The 13,079-nt window shown below is 45.8% G+C and overlaps 1 protein-coding gene and 1 non-coding gene across 3 annotated transcripts; one reads left to right on the forward strand and one right to left on the reverse strand.

Annotated features, from left to right (window-relative positions):
* The first annotated feature begins 851 nt into the window (after nt 1-851).
* LOC120962885 (uncharacterized) lies at nt 852-6,813 on the forward strand. 2 transcript variants are annotated; one of them, XR_012181860.1, is made up of 2 exons: nt 852-4,091; nt 4,229-6,813. XR_012181860.1 is itself a non-coding variant. In XM_045227792.2 (2 exons), the coding sequence occupies exons 1-2, from the start codon at nt 2,932-2,934 to the stop codon at nt 4,362-4,364; spliced, it is 1,245 nt and encodes a 414-aa protein (XP_045083727.1). In that variant the 5' UTR covers nt 891-2,931; the 3' UTR covers nt 4,365-6,813. The 2 variants fall into 2 exon arrangements, 1 of the variants encoding a protein (XP_045083727.1); XM_045227792.2 differs by having other exon boundaries at nt 891-4,091; nt 4,280-6,813.
* LOC120963621 (small nucleolar RNA R71) lies at nt 3,291-3,401 on the reverse strand. Its single transcript, XR_005755377.1, has one exon. It is a non-coding gene; the product is annotated as a small nucleolar RNA R71 (small nucleolar RNA).
* Nucleotides 6,814-13,079: the final 6,266 nt, after the last annotated feature.

The raw sequence follows: 13,079 nt of genomic DNA on the forward strand, positions 1-13,079 counted from the left end.
CTCGCCTCGACGAGGACCGCCAGCGCCTGCTGGGCCTCACCGAGACGCTCACTGCCACACAACACCGGCTCGACTCCGCTTAGCTGGAGCGTAACACCGCCTACGGCTTCACGCCGGACGCGCCCGAGCCAAGCCGGGTCGCCGACGTGCGGGCCTGGGGTGGCGCGATCGGGCGTGCCTTCGGCGCCATCCCTCCCATCTACGAGACTCCCGTGAAGAACATGCACGCTGCCCAGGCGTCCCCGGTCGGCCTGGACCAGCTTGTAGGCGAAGAGCTGCAGGACCGCCTCAAGAGGGTGAACGACCTCCTCGCTACGGCCAATGTGCAGCAGGACCGCCTCAACCAACTCGTCAAGCCGGCCAGCTCCGGCTCCGCCCGCCTCGCTGGACCCGGCGAGTTCTAGCACACGACATCTTCACCACCTGGCGAGGCGCACTCCGGCCGCACCCGGACCCGGCACAACCCCGCCCTGACGACTGCCGGTGGCTTGGGCGATGAGCCGGTATCGGAGGTCCGACGCCGGCTCGACCCTCTGCTCCAACCCGGCCGACGTCCGACTAGAGCCGAGCCGGCCCCCCGTGGCGCGGTCACCGACCGGCTGGGCCCACGCGCCATCGACGACACCGACACCCACCACCGCCTCGACCGACTCGCCCTCTCCCAAGAGCTGGAGGAGACCGGCCCCGTCGGGCCGGCGTGCTTCGGGCCACGCATCCGGGGTGAGCCCTTTACTAAAGGGTTCACGCTCCCCCGCGACACCCCCAAGTACAACGACACCGTGAAGCCGCAGGACTCGCTCACTGATAAGTATATTTCACATTTATAATTTTGGTACTCAAATGTAGCATCTATCGTGTTATATTCGTCCATTCTTGCCATGATTGATTGAATATTGCTTGATAATCATAAAAAGGATCATTTACTAGTCTTTTGGTCTATCTTGCAGAAATGTGCGCAAAGGCACCAATAATCGTCAAGATTCTGTCTAGGTGGTTATCGAGAAGAGTGAAGAAAAGAAGAGAAGGAAGAAGAGACTTGTGTGAGATGAAAAGAAGTAACCAGGGGGCTAGCTAAAGAAGTGAGAGGACCTTCTTGTGAAGAAAGAAGAGAAGGAGGAGGGCTAATGTGTAAAGTTTGCAGATCAGGGAGGGGATCAAAATCCCTAGATCGCCTCCATTCCCCATCGGGCCTGGCACATCTCATCTCTCTCCCTCTTCCCTTCTTCTCCACCACCGGCCGCCGCCACGGCCAGGCCGGCGTGGTGATGCGCCAACCAGCACCGCCTCCATCCATCACCCAGCGCCACCACTACTCCTCCTACCTCCAGTGCCTACATCCACCACACCAGCCGCTCCCTCACGCGCCGCATCAGACACTCCGGCGCGAGTGTCTGGTCACCCGCGTGAGTGCGCCACCCAACTCCTTCGCCTCGGATCCATCTCGCAGACCACCAGTGTGCCACCACCATCGCCAACTCCCTCTTCCTTCTTCTGCTCTCTGCCTGCTGCTGCTTCTTCTTCCCACGCCCCTGCTGCTGCTTGCTCTCTAATCTCTGCTACTACTTCTCCTTCCCTCCGCTGCTTGCTGCTTCTCCCTCTTCTTCAACCTACTGCTGCTTGCCCTCAACCCTCTCTGCTGCTTCTCTCACCCGGATGCCACTGCTGCTACCTGTTCCTAAGCTCGCCTGCTGCTGCTGCTGTTCTTCTTCTTATCTCCAAGTCACTGTTGCTCCTTCCCACGCCCAAGTTGCTGCTCCTCTCTCTTGCAACACCTATTGCTGTTCTTCTTCTTCTCCTAACCTGCTGTTCTTCTTCTTCTCCTAACCTTGCTGCTGTACTTTTCTGAACCATCTTGCTACTGTTATTCCCTCTCTTGATCTCAAATTTCTGTAATTTTGAGAAGTTTATTGTTCAGTACTTTGTAATATTCAGCATTGAGATGTTTAGTACAAGTAATATTCAAATTTGATAAAAGCTTGCAACCTGACAATTGTTCAGTTTCGTACTTGTAAAATATAGTGCATTTTATTATGTGCTCTGACTAGTTAATGTCCAGTTGTTTGGATAATACTTAGTATGTGTGATATGCTCTGTGATATAGTAATTTTCTAGTATATGTGTGTGTGATCCCCTATGTGTATTTTTCTTGACATCTACTGTAACCTGTCTGTACTAGTAACTTTGCTATAGTCTAATTGATGTTCAGTTGTTAGTCTTTGTGCTAGCTATGTACCAGTGGCATTTATGCTTGTGATTTTCCAGTGAACTTGTTTAATTTCAGTTCATATGTTAGCTCAAGTACCTTTGCTATATAAATATATGTGTGTGTGCTTGTGATTTAAATAATCTGTTTTCTGTCCAGTAATTTTGTTTCTTCCCTCTTTCATACGCTTGCTAGATATATATGGTCATGTCTTTTGACTTCCCTTGTCACTGATGTTAGCCTTTCAGTTTCTATAATAATATGAAAATACCAAAAAGACAAAGTGAAGATAATCTTCATCCCCCTTTGTTTCTGTGTCATTTCTTTTGTTGATATCCTTGTTAGTGTTAGGTTTATTTTCTGTTTTCATCATTCAATTGGGTCACCTAGCTTTAGTCGAACGTAGTTGCCGTCGCCTAGTCCCTGTGGAGAACACGACATCCGTAGCTTTGGGCGTAAAAACCCCACTATACTTTCAATTGATCATTTTGGCGCCGTTGCCGGGGACTAGCGTCGAGTGACCGTGTTAGGCTATAGACTAGGTTTATTTTAGTTCCGTGTTTAATTCGTCGTGTATTTCATTTTCTGTGTTTCTTTTATATTTTTTTCCTTGCTGTTGCTTCGGCTTATTAGGATACTAACATTCTGACTAGTATTTACTGTTTATGAGTGTGCGTAGGAAATCTGAACTATTTACAGGTTGATTGATAGTTACACTTGGTGGAGATATGGCGATTCTTCGTGATGTTTGGATGCCAAGCAGCCAATGCTATTTCACAGGGCCACTTTGGCCGTCTTTTGAGGCGGAAAATTTTGAGCTAAAGCCTGGTCTTATTGCTTTGGTTCAACATCATCAGTTTGGAGGGTTGCCTAATGAAGATCCTTATGAGCACTTGCTCCGAGTCATGGAGTATTCAGATACAGTAAAGTACCATGGAGTTCCTCAAGATGCTATCAAGTGCATGCTGTTCACATTCTCTCTCCGAGATGATGCTCGTGCTTGGTATCGATCCTTGCCATCAAGATCATTCGGTTGGAATGAGATATCACGAGCTTTCTTGGATAAATATTTCCCACTACACAAGCAGTCCGCAATTCGAGATGAAATCTTCAATTTCGTTCAGCGTGAAGGCAAGAGCTTGTATGATGCTTTGGAGAGATACATAGCCTTATTCAGGAGATGTCCTAATCATGGGCTCGAGAGATGGTTAGAGCTGCAGATATTTTATAGAGGATTGACTTTGGACACTCGAGCTTACGTCGATATGGCAGCGGGTGGAGCTATTACAAACAAGACACTTGATGAAGCTTTTCTGCTGATTGAGAGCATAGCTTTCCACCAACTTCAGTGGTACAATAAGAAGCCCACGTCTGATTCATTGGTTTGCTTGCAACAAATCACTACACCTCAGCCACCAATTCTTACACAGAAGCCTGAACCTCTATCTCAGTGTGACAAGATTGAGCTTGCATGGATTATCTTTGACGATGATGACACCATTCTAGTTGACACACACGCTACAGATCATATGGATACTAGTGTTGGAGATTCAGTTTTGCATTGTGATGATTCTTCCATGGATGAGCCAGAGCTGCAGTTAGTTGTTTTTGATATTGAGGAGTCACCTTTAGTTGATATTGATCATGTGCTGCTAGAGCCAGACATGGAGAAGTTCACCTTCGATGATGTTAGCCGCATTGCTTCCTCAACACTTGAGCCTGAGATGGAGAGCTTCATGGTTGAGTATGGTGAGGTGGATTCAGATGTCAAGGAGCCAAGCTCTACTATTTCACTTGTTGACACGAGTCCGGTTGAAATTTCTACTACCACACCTCACTTGGTATCTTCAATTGAGGTAGTCCTGAAGCTTCTTCCTAACTATCTCAGGTATGATCTCAGCTTTCTGGACAAGACATGTCATATCGCTGATATTGCCTATGCCCCATGTGACTTGTTGTTGATACATGTTCCTGATTTGATCAATAGATATACTTATATGATAGGGTACTCTATCGATGACTTAGAGGGCATTCTCTCTGTCACTGTATTGGCTTGGTTGTTGAGTGTTCTTTCAGGTTGATGCTTGTGTACCATTTACTGCGAGTTAACCGAGTTCGAGATGACATTCCCTGGGATCCTGGTGGATTCACGGCATGGTGATGAGGAGAAGCAATGGGCACACGCGAAGAAGAGTGAAGCTGGAGCAGGCATGGGGATAGAGAAGCAAAAAGAGAAGAGCTGCAGTTTAGAGAGCGTTGAGCGAGTGCTACTTCCTATATAAACCCGGTGAGCTGTTTCATGTCCCCAGTCTGAATATATCATCCATTGATACATGCTGAAATCAATTGCTATTTGGGTTGCTTGAGCCATTTCTTAAACGTTGTCCCACTGAATTTTACCTTTGACATATGGTGCTTGATGTGAATATGTAAACCGATTTGTGGATGCCTTGTAAACTAGTGATCTACATACTGCTTGCTTTGCTGAAATTAGTGAAAGTTATTAGTTTTGAGTGCTCAAATCCCTAGTACACTAGAAAACTTCATCATTTTCTGCATTCACTTTGATACACCTAGATCATCAATTGTTAGATGCTGATTTTGTGCCAAGTGTGTTCCCCTTCAGAGCAATCATTCACCACTATGGACTAGCATACTATGTTCCCTGGATCGGTAGTATGTGAACCAGACCTGGATGAGTGATGATTCTTGTTTCCTTTTTGTATTCATTTGTTAAAAAGGTAATAATGAATAAATAAGTCTGACTACCTACAGTAGCATGTCATGTTCCCTGGATCGGTGGCATGTGAAATCGGGTTAGCTTGGGCAGTAATTAATAATAAAAATGTAATTGTCGAACCAGATGTATACCATGTTCTCGGGATCGGTGGTATGTTCCTTTGGAGAGACAAACAAAAAAAACTAATAATTGGTCAAGCCAGGTGTATACCATGTTCTCGGGATCGGTGGTATGTTCTTTTGGTGAGATCAATAAAATATTATCATTACTTCCTTCAAATTCAATAAGTGCTTCAACCATAATGTTATGTTCCGGGTAATAAGTTTTTTTTGGGATCATGCTCTCTTTAGGAACCCTTTGGCACAATCAGCATTTGAACTTGTTGATCCACTTTTATCTTTGTAAAAGTTTAAAATGATTGAGTTTACTAGTGTCCTATTGATATGTAGCACTGTTAACCATTAATTTTCACTAGCCAAGTCCAAAGCATGCACTGTTTAGAGATCTACTTCACTTGACATTTTCTAGTCAGTTCACTGTTCATGTTCTTGCTCTTGTCATATGCCTTTGCTTGAGGACAAGCAAAGATTTAAGTGTGGGGGAACTTGATAAGTATATTTCACATTTATAATTTTGGTACTCAAATGTAGCATCTATCGTGTTATATTCGTCCATTCTTGCCATGATTGATTGAATATTGCTTGATAATCATAAAAAAGGATCATTTACTAGTCTTTTGGTCTATCTTGCAGAAATGTGCGCAAAGGCACCAATAATCGTCAAGATTCTGTCTAGGTGGTTATCGAGAAGAGTGAAGAAAAGAAGAGAAGGAAGAAGAGACTTGTGTGAGATGAAAAGAAGTAACCAGGGGGCTAGCTAAAGAAGTGAGAGGACCTTCTTGTGAAGAAAGAAGAGAAGGAGGAGGGCTAATGTGTAAAGTTTGCAGATCAGGGAGGGGATCAAAATCCCTAGATCGCCTCCATTCCCCATCGGGCCTGGCACATCTCATCTCTCTCCCTCTTCCCTTCTTCTCCACCACCGGCCGCCGCCACGGCCAGGCCGGCGTGGTGGTGCGCCAACCAGCACCGCCTCCATCCATCACCCAGCGCCAACCAGCACCGCCTCCATCCATCACCCAACGCCACCACTACTCCTCCTACCTCCAGTGCCTACATCCACCACACCAGCCGCTCCCTCACGCGCCGCATCAGACACTCCGGCGCGAGTGTCTGGTCACCCGCGTGAGTGCGCCACCCAACTCCTTCGCCTCGGATCCATCTCGCAGACCACCAGTGTGCCACCACCATCGCCAACTCCCTCTTCCTTCTTCTGCTCTCTGCCTGCTGCTGCTTCTTCTTCCCACGCCCCTGCTGCTGCTTGCTCTCTCAATCTCTGCTACTACTTCTCCTTCCCTCCGCTGCTTGCTGCTTCTCCCTCTTCTTCAACCTACTGCTGCTTGCCCTCAACCCTCTCTGCTGCTTCTCTCACCCGGATGCCACTGCTGCTACCTGTTCCTAAGCTCGCCTGCTGCTGCTGCTGTTCTTCTTCTTATCTCCAAGTCACTGCTGATCCTTCCCACGCCCAAGTTGCTGCTCCTCTCTCTTGCAACACCTATTGCTGTTCTTCTTCTTCTCCTAACCTGCTGTTCTTCTTCTTCTCCTAACCTTGCTGCTGTACTTTTCTGAACCATCTTGCTACTGTTATTCCCTCTCTTGATCTCAAATTTCTGTAATTTTGAGAAGTTTATTGTTCAGTACTTTGTAATATTCAGCATTGAGATGTTTAGTACAAGTAATATTCAAATTTGATAAAAGCTTGCAACCTGACAATTGTTCAGTTTCGTACTTGTAAAATATAGTGCATTTTATTATGTGCTCTGACTAGTTAATGTCCAGTTGTTTGGATAATACTTAGTATGTGTGATATGCTCTGTGATATAGTAATTTTCTAGTATATGTGTGTGTGATCCCCTATGTGTATTTTTCTTGACATCTACTGTAACCTGTCTGTACTAGTAACTTTGCTATAGTCTAATTGATGTTCAGTTGTTAGTCTTTGTGCTAGCTATGTACCAGTGGCATTTATGCTTGTGATTTTCCAGTGAACTTGTTTAATTTCAGTTCATATGTTAGCTCAAGTACCTTTGCTATATAAATATATGTGTGTGTGCTTGTGATTTAAATAATCTGTTTTCTGTCCAGTAATTTTGTTTCTTCCCTCTTTCATACGCTTGCTAGATATATATGGTCATGTCTTTTGACTTCCCTTGTCACTGATGTTAGCCTTTCAGTTTCTATAATAATATGAAAATACCAAAACGACAAAGTGAAGATAATCTTCATCCCCCTTTGTTTCTGTGTCATTTCTTTTGTTGATATCCTTGTCAGTGTTAGGTTTATTTTCTGTTTTCATCATTCAATTGGGTCACCTAGCTTTAGTCGAACGTAGTTGCCGTCGCCTAGTCCCTGTGGAGAACACGACATCCGTAGCTTTGGGCGTAAAAACCCACTATACTTTCAATTGATCACTCACCGACTACACCACCGCCATCGGCATCGCCGGCGGTAACCACCGCCTCGCCGTGCGCTACGCGCCTCTCCAGGGGTCGGCCCGCACCTGGTTGAACAGTTTACCGGTGGGCAGCATCAACGCGTGGGTCGACTTCGAGCAGGTGGTGGCATTGCTTCAATTTATCAACGGCACTAGACCATTACTTAATAGTGACATTAGGTGGAATTTCTTCAATTTATCGACGGCACTAGACCATTACTTAATAGTGACATTAGGTGGCATTTCTTAATGCTTCATGTGATTTTACATTAACGATAGCGATATGGGCGTAGGGACAGCAGGGGCATAAAGTGGTGAGGCGGATGTGGTTGCCGAGAGCGGCAAACACTCAGGCGGCATGTCTGCATTTGTCCCATTTTTTATCTCCTCGGCAACATTTTCCTATGTGAGCACAGGAAATCTGGACCTGCTCGTTCTCATTTGCGTTGTCCGCCATCACCCCTCACTTCCTTTCCAAGTCCTAGATTCATGCTACAGCTTTCCCACTTTCTTCCATGTTTGAACCAACTCTTAGATTTGTTTATAGACTTTGGAACAGCCGACGGAAGTAGAGAAAGATCCACACACAACCACGCGGGGAGCTGGGGCAGTAGAGCAAGGCAAGTTTTAGAGGAATATATACCTAAGGGTCGTCGGCATGTGGCAAAGACGGCGTTTCAGAGGAATATATACCTAAGGGTCGTCGGCATGTGGCAAAGACGGTGTCGGGAGGATGCATCTTGGCCACAATAGCGCAGGAAGGAAGAAGGGGTTGGAGGCCCTCCCGAGCCGGCGCTGTCTCGGAGAGAACGGCACGGCCGTCGATCAGGACGCGCGGGCAGCCGTTGGTCTCCTCCCTCGCCACTGACGACCGCGTGAACGATGCACCTACACCCCTGCCCCGGTCGAGGTGGTCTGGCCGGATTTGTAACCAGCCATGAGCAGAGAGAGCGTGGCCACCTATGTATTACTTAGATCTGGAGAGCATGAGAGAGTGAAAGAGAGGAACCCTAGTAAAGCAAGCGCTGAGGCTCCTGCTTATATATTTAGTGGAGTGATTTTGTTGTAAGCCGTTATTAAATTGAATACGCGTGAACCACTATTTTCATTTAAAGTTCAAGTAAAAATAAGACTCGATCAATAACCTGCCACCGTGCGGTCCCCGACCCTCCATCAAGTTGAAAACTAGACTAGTCAAAATGTCAATTGGGATGCCTCCTTGTAAGCAAATGCGCTCCTAGCTTCAAAAAATGCGCTCCTACGTGTACCCGCGAGTTGGTGTGAGAGAACTAGTGCGTGCGTACAATATACTATGCCCAAAGAACATTCGCCACAAGAGTAATAGTATAAGTGTGTGACACGTGTGAGTTAAAATAAAAGGTGCGCGACGTATTTTATTTTTTAGAAGTTCTAAGGGTAGGGTGTGAAGATCACATATGTGTGTGACGTCTACCTACAGATAGATGATGGGTGCAAGAGTTCTCAGGAGAGTCGTGACTCATGAGGGTGCGTGTGTGCGTGAGAGAGAGGGGGCACGTATCAATGCAATGCATGTGTCCGTAAATCATATCTGAGAAACATTCGCCACAAGCCGTTTCCTGACGAACGTCGTAAGAACCGTTAGATCGGCATCTGACATTGTTAGTTTTGTGTAACGCCCCGGACACACCCGCCGGTGGTCGTTACTCCTGGCGGGATCTAGACTGGCCCCATAGATCAATACTAGTCTTTTCTGCGCACTTTGTCCTCACTCATGCGCACCCGAGAGCAACTTCTCGGTCGGTCACCCATCCTGAAACTACTCCAAGCTGAGCACGCTTAACTTTGGAGTTCTGTCCGAATGGGCTCCCGGAAAAGAAGGAATTCCTTATTGATATGAGTAGTCTATCATCCCTATTAAGCCAGGCTATCACATTTTTCCATATCATTTAACGGGACAACCACTCCCCCGACACACAAATCTTCCACGTGAGTGTTAGCAACTTCTATATGCTCGTCCCTCCGTTCCAAAATGCAGTGCATATAGCCTTATTGAAAATTCGAACCACGCAAACTTTTACAGAGTTTTCGTGTACCAAAATGCACATATAGAATACCCAGTATATATCATTTCATTCATCTTCGAGAGGTAACTATAAAGATGGGGAGGAGTGTACAAAGAAAGACCGTCGTATCACCTGCAGCAATTTCAACCATCCTTTGGTGTGGAGGAATATCATAGGAACTCTATATGATATGATTTTTATAGGATTTTTTTCTTTAGAGCCAATTGGTTCATAGGAATAGATTCATATACTCCACATTTCAAAGGAAAATAAACATGATATCATTTTTATAGCTTTAGAGCCACTTGGTTCATATGAATGGATTCCTATACTCCCACAATTTCAAAGGAAAATAAACATTAGCGTATATTCAATAAAAAAGTTCCTATGATGCGAACCAAATGACATCTCTTTTCTAATCCCTCCTCATAGGAATTGAGATTCATGTCATCTCTAGATTCAATAAAAAGTTCCTATGATGTGAACCAAATGATATCTCTTTTCCAATCCCTACTCATAGGAATTGAGATACATGTCATCTCTTTCCCTACAACTTCCATGTATACATCTTCTATTCCTAAATAGCTAGTACAACCCACTAGTAGCTTTTTTCCTGGACATGCAACTATGGCACAAGAACACGTCATGCATGCAAGTCATAAATCACATTGTTTTTGTACTCTATGCATGCAAGCACCACATCATCAATTCATGAATGTTACTCATAAGTTATTTCTTGCATTAGATTTTGTATTGACAATGTATGTGTTGGTCGCGTGCACACATATGTAGTTCACATTCACATTTTTGTTACAAATGTCATTCTTTTAACTGCAATTCATTTTTTCTCTTCGTACTACATTTTCATTTTAAGCATACATTCACTTCTCATTAGTTATAGATGTTTTTGGAGGAACTTTTATGCATTATTTTGAGTAGCAAATTTCACGCGGCCGCGGGTATGTCCAAATGTGGGGCCCATGCGTCATTGCCTTTCGGTCGAACCTATGTCCACAATTTTTTGTATGTATATCTCCACTAGTCCTCGAACCCAAAATGCTGCATCGTTCCCGTAAAACCAAGCAGCCCACACATATTAAGGCGTCGACTCGAACTCAATCCCTCTCCCGTTTACTACGCCGTGGCCCCTCACGCCATAGTACTCCTACAAACCCTACCGCCGCACGCATCATCGGTTTTCTTCAAGAGGACGAGGGAGAAGCGGACTTGTAGTGGAGGCGCTTTAAAAAAAGGTGTAGTGGAGGCTCCTACCCTAGGGTGCCCTAGGTAGCTGCCGCACGCATCATTGGTTTTCTCTTTTATTTATGCTCTTGCGCCCTAGAGTGAAATGATGGTTGCTTCGTCCGTCCAGCTTAATGCGGGAAAGGTGGGGCTTTGTGATTTGACCCCTCATCGCTCATTTACTACTACTGCGACGCTACGACCGGGGTGCCTCCAAGTCCAACCGCTGCTCGGAACTATAATTTTGGGCATCGCACGTGGAACAAGACGGTGGATGAGCCACATGTCGGCCAAAGGGGTCCTGTTAAGTGTGTCGCCATTTCGTGTGCGGACTAACCCTGCTTGAGTTGCTACGCCAACACGACAGGAGCAGCCTACCACTTGGTTTTGCTCCTTGGTGAATCCCGACTATATTGATCTAAAAAGATACTACTCCCTCCGTCTCGGTTTATAGGGCGTGCATGTAGTTCTTGGTCGTCCATTTGACTAACTAAATATGAGTTACTATGTCACAAAAAGTATATCATTGGATTCTTAAGCGGATGTAGTTTCTAAACATATATTGTTCATCACATATATAGCTAGTTAAATTCTCAACCTAAAACGACGTGCATGCCCTGTAAACCGAGACGGAGGAAGTAGTAAAAATGAGGTGATTTTACCGAGCGGTGGGCAGGGGAGCATGGCCTGTCATGCTGTCCCACGTGTCATGATGTACCAAGGCGATGCACGTCCCTCTTGAGGCAGAACAATGGCAGAAGCAATACGTGGTTTTCTTGAAGGAGATGATGGCGAAGTGGATTCAACGAAGTGTGAAATAATGGTTGCTTCGTCTGTCTGGGAAGGTGCAACATTGTGATTTGACGTCTCATTGCTCATTATTACTACTGGGGCGCTACGCTGGGGTGCGTCCCCCTGCTGTTCTGCACTGTTATTTGGTGCATGACACGTCGACCCGGTTGCTATATGTCCCACATCTCGGCGAGATGAAGTACATAATTCATGAAAGCGAGCATCTCCACTCTTTTAGTACGACGGAGGAGTACAAGACACGGCTTGATTTTTTCTACTTCGCGCGATCCATCGATACAAACCTGGACTAAAAAAGGCGAGGGCGGGTCTTTTCCTGCGCTGCAGGTAGGGGAGTTTGGCATAGTCTATTCGAGGCAAGGAGGCAGGAAGGGAAGCAAGCAAATAAAGGTTGAGAGACTTAGTTTTGGGAAAATATGATTTTACGGAGTACGTACCCACTATGAAGGTAGTACTACTTACTACTCCCACCTTTCCGGTTTACAGGGGTCATAAAAAATCGTTTTTCTGTTTTATAAGTGTCAATTCTACTAGTAGTACCATCACATGTTTGGATTTAGAGGTGCATTAAATCACCCGACGCAAGCAGTATAAAGAGAAAACTCACCAATGCATGTAGAAGTTCATGGGAATTTAGTGGTTATGCATGCATTCGTTGTAATTAATGCATCGGTAAACATAACTTCTTGAGAAAAACAAGCGTACTAATTACTTCTGCAAACTATGAAATTAATTCCACCACTCATCGTTTACCTTGGTTGGAGAGATTTTGAAATTGAGCCATAAACCGGAAAGGAGGGAGTAGTAATATAGCAGGGTAGCTTGCTGCACCACGGACTCCAAGGAAATTGTTGTAGTACTACTCCTATGTACCACTGTACTACTCCTACTACTAAAAGACATATATTTCAAACAATATGATAATATCTCTAACCAAGGTAGGGACGAGGAGTAAACGGAGGGAGTAGTAAAATTTTCTCCTCGTCCTGCGAGCCACCATGCGTGTGGGCGAGGGAGCGGGCGTAGGCGTAGTAAGCAAGCTTCTCCTCGTCCTGCGACTCTGCGAGCCACCGCGCCCGTGGGCAAGGCAGACGGCGTACTAAGCAAGCTTCTCCTCGTTCTGCGAGTTGACGGGGCACATCAAAACTAATACGTACAAAGCATCTCCAATGTATAGAGCCTTGCCTCTAGGGCATGCCCCACATGGTTTGCCTCTTATCAAATGAAAAAACCACAATGTATAGAGACTCTAACCAGCCTCTAAGGTGGGCCCTAGCAGAAACTTAAAAAGTATTGATTAGCAACACATTTGTCCAATTGGTACTATTCTCTTGTACTCTGTCGCGGGAAACCACGGCCACCTACGGGACCAAAGGTCCCTTGCTGGTTCAGCGGGGGGACGACACATTTCACAAAGAGCAGAAGAGCGTGGGGCAGCATGGCAGAGATGACAAGGGCAGTTTTACCCAGGTTCGGGCCGCCGGTGAGG

This window comes from Aegilops tauschii, chromosome 4 (genome assembly GCF_002575655.3).
Source record: "Aegilops tauschii subsp. strangulata cultivar AL8/78 chromosome 4, Aet v6.0, whole genome shotgun sequence".
NCBI lineage: Eukaryota > Viridiplantae > Streptophyta > Magnoliopsida > Poales > Poaceae > Aegilops > Aegilops tauschii.

Coding starts and splice junctions, on each gene's coding strand:
- LOC120962885 (XM_045227792.2), top strand. CDS start 2,932: ATGGCGATTCTTCGTGATGTTTGGATGCCAAGCAGCCAATGCTATTTC. Junction 4,092..4,279: donor CTTCTTCCTAACTATCTCAG/GTATGATCTCAG, acceptor GTGTTCTTTCAG/GTTGATGCTTGTGTACCATT.